Genomic DNA, 9,211 nt, shown 5'->3' on the forward strand with positions numbered 1-9,211 from the left:
TGTGTGTGTGTGTGTGTGTGTGTGCTGGTGGGGGTGGGGGCATGACAGCATCTCCCTCCCACCTTCCTTTCCATCAACCTCACCTTCACTCCCTATCCTGGTGAGGCTAAATGAGGCTGACCTGCCATCAACTTCACATTTTCACAGCTGTGGTGTGCTTTACTAGAGGGGCATCCCCAGTATTTTTTCACTAGTCCATATCATACAGAGATACCATTTTGTGTTGGATACAGATAAATATATGTGCATGGTTGTAATTTTCCTCAATGCTACTCTGGATCTAGATGTGAACTGAACTGAATATATTTTTTCTTTGGTGCCTGTGTGTCGTTCCAAATCCAGTAAGAGGTTTCTGTCCCTCCATAAAGTCCAGGTAAAAAAAACTTAGAAGATCCAAAAAGGCCATAAAGGAATTGTAAAATGAATCCATATAATTGAGTGGTTTATTCCAAGTCTTGTGAAGACATATGATTGCATTATAAACATTTAATTTAGGCTTTTATTCCCATATACACACATAAATAGAGCTTTGTTATTTACCATATGTGATGTACATGCATTTGCGTTGATCATTGTTTAGATGTAAGTAAAAGCTTAAATTGTTTATTCCAAGTCTTGTGAAGACATATGATTGCATTATAAACATTTAATTTAGGCTTTTATTCCCATATACAGACATAAATAGAGCTTTGTTATTTACCATATGTGATGTACACGCATTTGCGTTGATCATTGTTTAGATGTAAGTAAAAGCTTAAATTAAATCTGTTAATCATATAAAGTAATCGTTTCACAAGACTTGGATTAAACCACTCCATTAACATGGATTCATTTTACAATGCCTTTGTGGCCTTTTTTGTGCAAGTTTTTTTCTAAGAGACAGAAACCTCTCAGGTTTCATTCAGATATCTTAATATGTGTTTTTCAAAGATTAACCAAAGCCTTATGTGTTTGGAATGACATGGGGTGAGTAGATGATGACAGAAATTTCATTTTTTTTAGTTGAACTATGCCTTCGGTATATTATATAACAATATTTATTACACAATGCTCTGGAATTAACTGCATTCCATACTTTGATATTTCCAAATTTTCGCCATCGTCCAACTCTATATATCAGTCCACTCCTCCAGAACTAAAACTGGCTTTCATTTCTCTCATATCACACCACAGACTCACTCTTTCTAATTTCATACAAACCCCTTTGCATTTCAGTTATTGATTGTAGCGCAAATAACCTAATATTTTTTCATTTTAACATTTTTGTAATGTTTTTCATCTTATTGCTTTTGTACATTGTAATGGAAGCTTTAAGAAAATACAGGTAAGAATCAGATGTAATAGATCAAATAGCCTTCACATTTCATGTCCACATATTTATTAATTTATTAATTATTCAAGTCGCTAAATAACCTCTGACCGACTAACCATCCTCTGACACGGAGCGTTTAATTACTAAATAGCTAGTGGCCACATTATAACCTACTTTTTCAATATATTCTGTTCTTCCAAGCAGTTATTTTATGTGTCACTCTCCGTGACCCATAACAATAACCATCAAACGTTCATCCGATGAACACAATGATCGTATTCAAACTAAAAGCGTTCCCTTTTAAGGCACTATTTACACATTCTGCCACTTTGCCCTCAAAGGACCATGGACAACTGTTATAAACAACTGCTGTGTTGCCTGCGATTCAGTTACACTAAGTGAAAGCCTGCTGTTAATTTCTGCAGCCACAGTCTTCATCTTAATACATTCATTACTGGGGGTGATAATAACAGGGCAGAAGGGGAGCGCTGACAGCTGATGAAAATGAAAAATGTAGGTGTGTAAATGTTTGGGGACAGAAAATTTAATTTTGGGCGTGTTTGGAAAAAAATACGTTTATTAACATAAAACCAATACAGCGGGACACATGCATTTTAAAGATGGTTTTAGGATTTAATCCTATACAAATCCGGGTTTATATAGCACTCTAACACACCAACTGCTAACCATTTTGTGAGATTAGCTGCTCTGTTACTGTATATTATAAACACCACTGATATAATAAATGAATGTACCATTTTAAATCATTTAATTACAGTATTTTACTCTGTGAGACACAGCTAACATCACTGTAAAAAACTATTTTTTTGGAAGTTGCAAATAAAACAAAGATTACTAGAGTATGTTTTACAAGAATATACTTTTTCAGCCTTTATACTTTAAAATGGAATGTCTCAATTTGTTTCTTTGTAATTAATTGAGAAATGTACTGGCAATTTCTAAGTTAAAACTGTTTTGACACCAATTTTTTCAGTGTATTTTAAATTAACTACACAAGCTGTGTTCATATTGTCACTAACATTTAAGGCACTTATTCTTCACAGTAAATTGTTTGACATCAATTCTTTAGTTTTTTTTAAATACAGTAACCACTTAGTACCTGAATACATGCATTTAAATCTTGCACACAAAACATGGCATTTATTGAGCAAGGAAACAACACACAACAACATTCAAACTCAAAATGATCATGCTAAACAAAATATAATGCAAACAAACTTACAAATAGCATTTCCTCGGTTCATAACATTAAATAAATTGTCACATGAGGGAAGAAATCTTGATTTGGTGTTATTTCAATGCATAAGATGTAATGAATGAAGCTATGATTTAATTTTCTGTAACCAAATCTTGGTCTGCATACTGTTCCTACAAGCATATCCTTTGTCTTTTACATGTATCCACATATATGCTTTCCATATACTCTTGGTTACAATGTTCTTCCCACTCACCATAATAGCGACTGGCTCTCCAGGCCCTCACAGCACAGTGCAAAGCTCCATCCAGCCACAGCAACAGCCAGCTGATACAGAAGCCCAGCAACAGCCCCAGCATGAGGTCCATCTCCTGTTTGGTCACGCTGTCACTCACAAAGTAATTCTCAGATGAGTCCACGAGCGAATGGTCTCCGTCATATGGAATTACGTAGTGAACATGATGCCTAGGGCAGAGAGGGGAAAACTGTTTAGAGGTTTACATTCAGCAACAAAAAGTGACAGACAGGAACATTAAATATAAAATGATAAAGAAAACAATAAATTAAGAGACAGACAATGAGGACATACAATATTATGTCATTTACACAAATTCTTATTTAACAATGCTCTCAGCAGGGTGGGAAAGCCAGCATTTCTATACTGATACTGTTTGGATCCAACTGAGCTCAGTCAAGTTGGGTTTGTTGTCTTAGAACATTTAAATGCATTAAACATATGGTTTGGCACACAGCTTTTACAAATAATTCCATATTCATTTTTTGTCTTTTTATGAAGGTCTATGGGAAAACACTCTTCTTATAATTCAGCAGAACTATGCGCAAAAGTGTCTTAGATAATGGTTAAAAGACGCTATGCATTTGTAAATCTTCGTCTGGTTTTGTTATGTAAAAATGACTGTACATGATACATAATTTCTTTATATGTAGTACTAATTCATGTAAAGAAAACTGACTTATGGTAAGTTTGTATATAACCTATATGCAATCTTGATCCTTAGCAACATAATGCCTCAGAGGTCAAATAATTGTATTTATTGTATTTAGCTTTGTTTTTCTGTTATATTTTAGTTGAAAAAAAAAAAATCCCAAAACTTTTTTTTTTTTATTAGGAGGGAAAACTATAGCAGTGGCAGATTTGGGGGGAAAGTAGAAAAAAGTCATAAAGATATTAATTTACATGTAATAAAATTAATTAAGAGAGCTCAACGTTTGCACATTAGATATTGATAGGCAGAAATATACAGATATGCAGATGTTAAAGGACTATATTATGAATAGATTCATATTTTGATGAAGAATGATAAATGATATCTATTAATGACAATGATCAACACAAATCAATATGCTTCCTCTGTTAATCTATAAATTAGCTTTACGTTTCATGTATGAACAAATAATTCACATGAGAGTTTTATGCCTTGTCTCTGCAAATATCAGGACACCGAGCAAGTTTTCACTGACCATGACCTATTTATATAATGCTCTTGGTCCTGATATGTGACACAGAATATACTCTATGTTTGGAAAGAGACGTGGCACACAGTCATTAAGTTATTAACAGATCTTCAGCAACAATAAAGTGTTAAAACATGCAATTCTAATTGAGAACAATTATGATTTGACCTAATTTACTACCCTCAGATGTTTTTACATCAACAACTTGTAATCAACAAACACAGAAACTGTTGTGCAAATGAAGGCTAACTAACAAGTCAAGTTTCAGTACTATTCAACATAAAAGAAATGATAGTCCTGTGTGTGTATAAATACAAATAAGAATATTTTGTCTAAACCATTTATGTACTACACTAAACAACAACACAAAACTGCATTTACACTGTAATTACTCATATGCATTAACTCAACGCAGTCCTTCTGTATTAAAATCACATTTTATTTCAGTAATATAAACGTGATTTTGTGGCCAACACACGCATCCAAAAGAACAACATCTCTGGCTGTGCTTGGAGAAAAATCACACCTTGATGCGCAGAGAGAAAGAAAAAAAACCACACACACACAAGCAGAGAAATCAAGGAGATTTCACACCGACGCAAAGCAACAGTAGCTGCTCAAAATTGATAAACCATTCGAATTACGTCTAAATTATGACATAAACCCCGCGAATACACATATGAGGCCTTTAATGTGACAATCTCCGATTGGATACATGAGATGAAATGGAAAAGACAGTGTTTCGGGGGCTGGTGAATATATCAGGCCTAAGATCTGTTAGTAACAGATGGGGAAACCTGGCAATTTCTGGCTCTCGTGCTAGAATTCATTTTTTTTATTAACGCTTGGGTTTTTTACCTTCCACAGTTGCAATGACAGACGCGGTCTTCCCCTCGTAAATGCGGTAAGATGTAGTTGTGAAAACGGTCCAGGAGTGCGTTCATGTCCATTAAACACGCTATCGCCTGCAAAGAACCATTCGAGTCAGCCGGGACATGACAAGCAGTATTGGAACACAGCAACCGCTACATGACCTGGTACTGTGACCACTGCAGGGGAAAATACACATTACATTTCCACATGAGCCAGTAATACACACAAGTACGGTCGTGCTGTCTTAATGAGATTTTTTAATGGACTTTCAGCGGTCCACGCTCTCGTTAACCACCGATTTCACTTTGAAAATGACAGAAATGCACAATTATGAAGTGCTTAGGCAGGCGAAGGGTCTTACCATGACAATTGAAGCACCGAGGATCATAAAAATCATGGTGGTTGTGATCATATGCATCAAAACTTCCGAACTCGCCTTTCCTCTAACCCCAGTCTGTTCAACAAATCCGGTTAAACTAAAAACATGCCGTCCCGGGAGAAGACGCTCATGGATGCGCCCTCACCGCTACACCTGCCTCAGTCCTGAACCCGCCAGATTGGGAAGCGTTCTTAAGGCGCATAGGGTTAGGATGAGCAGATCTCGCTATCCCAACGTATGAGCCTACACGCGCATTCACACGGTCTTCACCCACATCCAGCGATACGTTCCCCCAGTGCTGCAGTTGAATCCGCCTCAGCCGTGCAGTTGGGAGGGAGCTGAGGAACGCGTCCTAGTCTGTTTACTGATGCTGCTGCCTCTCTCCTCCTTTGCGTTCCGACGCCGTTGGAAACGTCTTGCGAAAACTAGCGATGCCAGGATCAGCTAGTTCTCTGATATATCTGTCTAGGAGTTGACATCTAGTAGACCTTAGATTCGTCGTCGAGGTTTTAGGCTATTTGTAGAAATGTGTAGTCGGCTTTACATCTGCTGTCATCGCCACACTGTATGTGGCAAGCCGTTCTAACATTCACTCCTTAATATGGAACTAGTGCTTACGTATATAAAATGTATTACACACACACACGTTTAGGGTCAGCAGGGCCGTGCACAGACCTTTTGAGGGGCATGTGCTGAAACTGAAAAAGGGCACCCTTCACTATTTTTGAATTATTTTTTGGAGTGTAAGGGTAAAAAGGGCATGTGCTCTGCACAGGTTGAGCCCTACCTGTGCACGTGCCTGAGGGTCAGCAAGAATTTTGTATGATTTTGAAAGAAGTTTTTTATGTTATCTAATTTATTTGATCAAAAAGTAAAAACAGTGCAAATATTGTGAAATGTTATTACACTTTAAAATAACTGCTTTCTATTTTAATATATTTTAAAATGTAATTTATTTTTGTGATGGCAAAGTTAAATTTTCAGCAACCATTACTGTCCAGTCTTCAGTGTCACATGATACTTCAGAAATCATTCTAATATGCTGATTTGCTGCTCAAAAAAAACACTTCTTATTATTATCAATGCTGAAAACAGTTGTGTTGCTTTATATTTGTATGGAAACTATAATCTATGTATATATAGACCATTTTTTATAATAATATATTTATGGCTATTTTTAAGTTGTTACCAATAAAAATTTGAATAAATACTAGTGTCTCAAAAAGTTGGTAGTATCTGTTCAGTTATTCAACTATTTAGTTGCGTGCAGCTAAATAATAAATGAATATTACTTAAACTGAAACAAGTACCAGCAGCAACTGGAGTTTAGAAAAGTGAATAGCTGATTTCAGAATTACACGCTGTGTCCGAATATGCCTACTTCCATGTAGATGAAAACAGTATATAAAAAAAGTAATACGTTCACATTCATAGTATCTGAAAAACTAAAAAAGACAGAGAGGGGGGTTGGGTGGGGAGTTGCAAAAGAGACTTGACTAATTCACTTTTCCCGTAAAAACACGGCTGATCTTTTCCAATGAATGAAATGCACTACATTATAGGACAGCCATCCCCTAAGGAGCGTGTAGATTTTCCCAACCCATCCTCACGCCCCCTCACGCGCTCTGCAGTTCATATTGCGCCATTTCGTTTAGCCCATAAGATTGTTCAGCTTCTGTATCCCACCTCATGTTCCCGATGATTGGCACGTTAACTAACACATGTGAAAGGACCTTGACCGAATATACAAAGCACTGACTGACTTGGCAGGAATTCAAGCTTTAAGTCTTAACTCAATTTCCTACTTGATGCACTTCAGTTTCTTTCCAGAGCGCGCAGTAATGCAGAGTGATAACCAAAACGACAACCAAATACATTCTGTTGTACTACAACATGCTGTGACAAGTGAAAATGCATTATTGGTGACTTTTTCAACAAGCTTTTAATGCAGAACATTACGCTGTTTTCGTTTTAACTATTATACACTAATTCATTAAAGGTAATATACTGATGACACGTCTTTATTTATGAAGGTCACCGAGAACATGCCACGATGCCCCCCACATTCGGTAACAACGCATTTCAGCACCCAGGAGAGCAACACAGTAAAGATTTACTGCTGACCACCATCAAACTCTCTCTCTCTCTCTCACACACACACACACACACACACACACACACAGACACACACACACACACTCTCACACACAAATAAGCTGACAGAATGAAATGGAGAAAGAAATTAGTTTTTGTGAAAATCTGAAAATGCTCCAATTTATCATGTACAATAATGTTTAGATTAGTTACTTGGAATCTTTTTTGCAACTGCTTTTTCTTTGCAAACCTCATATCTGTTGTTTTATTAAAATGTATTATTTATTATATTATTAAATATTATAAATATATATATTTTTTAAATTTGTTTTTGTTTTCCTAGTTACATTTAAAAGATAAATAACATAATACACTAGATACTACAGCTTTTCTTCGTGGAAAAACTTCTGTTCTGTAATTTGCTTATTCTCCATGAGTTAAAAAGCATGATATCATAATATAAATATTGTTAGAATTATTTAAAAAACAGGCAACTTTATTCTTGCATAATTTTACCTAAATTATATTAAATGAGCACATATCTTAACAGGGAGTATTTTTATTTTAATGTTTTGTATGTATCAAAATTAGCAATGTCTATTAAGGTTCTGCAAAAACACACAAAAATAAAAAATGACTTTTGTTCTTTCTACAAGAAAATCTATAATGATTATTATATATTTCCAAAATATTAGTGTGAAATTATTATTTATTTGCGTTATGGAGTCTTTTATTCATTACGTTTTATTTTGCACTAGTATGTTACTTATTCTACGGTCGCTTGCTTCACGCTGCGGCTTATCTTTCGACGTCATTTCCGCTGCAGTTCAGTTCACATCGTTGTTGTAGCGTTGTACACAACAGAAAGAATGGTTGTGCCACTTAAATTAATTATCGAATGAAATGTCATACAAACATTGTTTATTTCACAAGTTACAGAAACGCCCCATTACAATGAGCGACAAACCGTCATTTTAAAAGGACTGAAATGCATCTTAAGGACAATAACAGCTAACTTAGCAAACTTACCGGTGCTGTTGCATGGCAACTGTCAAAGCTGACAAACGGCTGTTTTCTGCACGTTCAGTCACAAATTACATCTCAAAACCCACCAAAGAGGTATAGGTGCGTATTAATTTAATGAATCATTCAAATGAAAGAGTAATTGTAATTCTCTCACGTGCGTTGTTATTTACATTTTTGATTAATGTTTCATTTGACTTTTTCGCCTCTGTGCATTAAAGTGTTTCAATATTTATGTCTTTCAGAATGATCAAGAGTTTGCCGAAAGATGTTAAAGCACAGCTGCGCTCTGGCGTTACTATTTTCTCATTGCAGCAATGTGTGGAGGAGCTCATAATGAACAGCATCGATGCTGGAGCAACATGTGTGGCTGTCAAAATAGACAGAGGCCTGCAAGCTGCAGGTGATCGACCATGGCTCGGGAATGTGCCAGGAGGACATGGAAAGAGTGGGTCTGCGATACAACACAAGTAAATGCAGCTCGCTGGAGGATCTGAAAAATCTCCGCTTTTATGGGTTCAGAGGGGAAGCGATTTCTAGTATAGTCTCTCTTGCAGAAATGGTCGAAATATCATCTAGGACTAAGCTGTCGTTGAAAACATATGTTAAAACCTTTAACGAAGCAAATGCATTGGATGTTGCTGAAGCTCAAACCGTTCGTCCCTCTGCAGGGACGACTGTGTTCATCTACAAATCTCTTCCACAACATGCCAGTTCGAAGAAAGAGAATGGACGCTGTTTTAGAAACCGAACGCATCCGTCAGAGAGTATAGACCATATTTTTATTTATTTATTTATTTAGTCATTTAGCAGACGCTTTTATCCAAAGCGACTTACA

At 36.2% G+C, this 9,211-nt stretch overlaps 1 protein-coding gene across 3 annotated transcripts in view; it reads right to left on the reverse strand.

The window, feature by feature from the left end:
• LOC107687438 (transmembrane protein 240-like) overlaps positions 1-9,211 on the reverse strand; it is a 16,738-nt gene that overhangs the window by 3,696 nt on the left and 3,831 nt on the right. The window contains exons 1-3 of one of the 3 annotated variants that reach the window (XM_016484786.1): positions 5,239-5,803; positions 4,863-4,969; positions 2,785-2,993 (exon numbers count right to left, since the gene is read on the reverse strand). In XM_016484786.1, the coding sequence (XP_016340272.1) occupies positions 2,785-2,993; positions 4,863-4,969; positions 5,239-5,295 (373 nt within the window). In that variant the 5' untranslated portion in view covers positions 5,296-5,803. Of the gene's footprint in view, positions 1-2,784; positions 2,994-4,862; positions 5,054-5,238; positions 5,804-9,211 lie in introns of those variants that run through there. The other 2 variants (XM_016484787.1, XM_016484788.1) reach the window with 2 other exon arrangements.

This window comes from Sinocyclocheilus anshuiensis, unplaced genomic scaffold (assembly GCF_001515605.1).
Source record: "Sinocyclocheilus anshuiensis isolate Anshui unplaced genomic scaffold, SAMN03320099.WGS_v1.1 scaffold1114, whole genome shotgun sequence".
NCBI classification, from domain to species: domain Eukaryota; kingdom Metazoa; phylum Chordata; class Actinopteri; order Cypriniformes; family Cyprinidae; genus Sinocyclocheilus; species Sinocyclocheilus anshuiensis.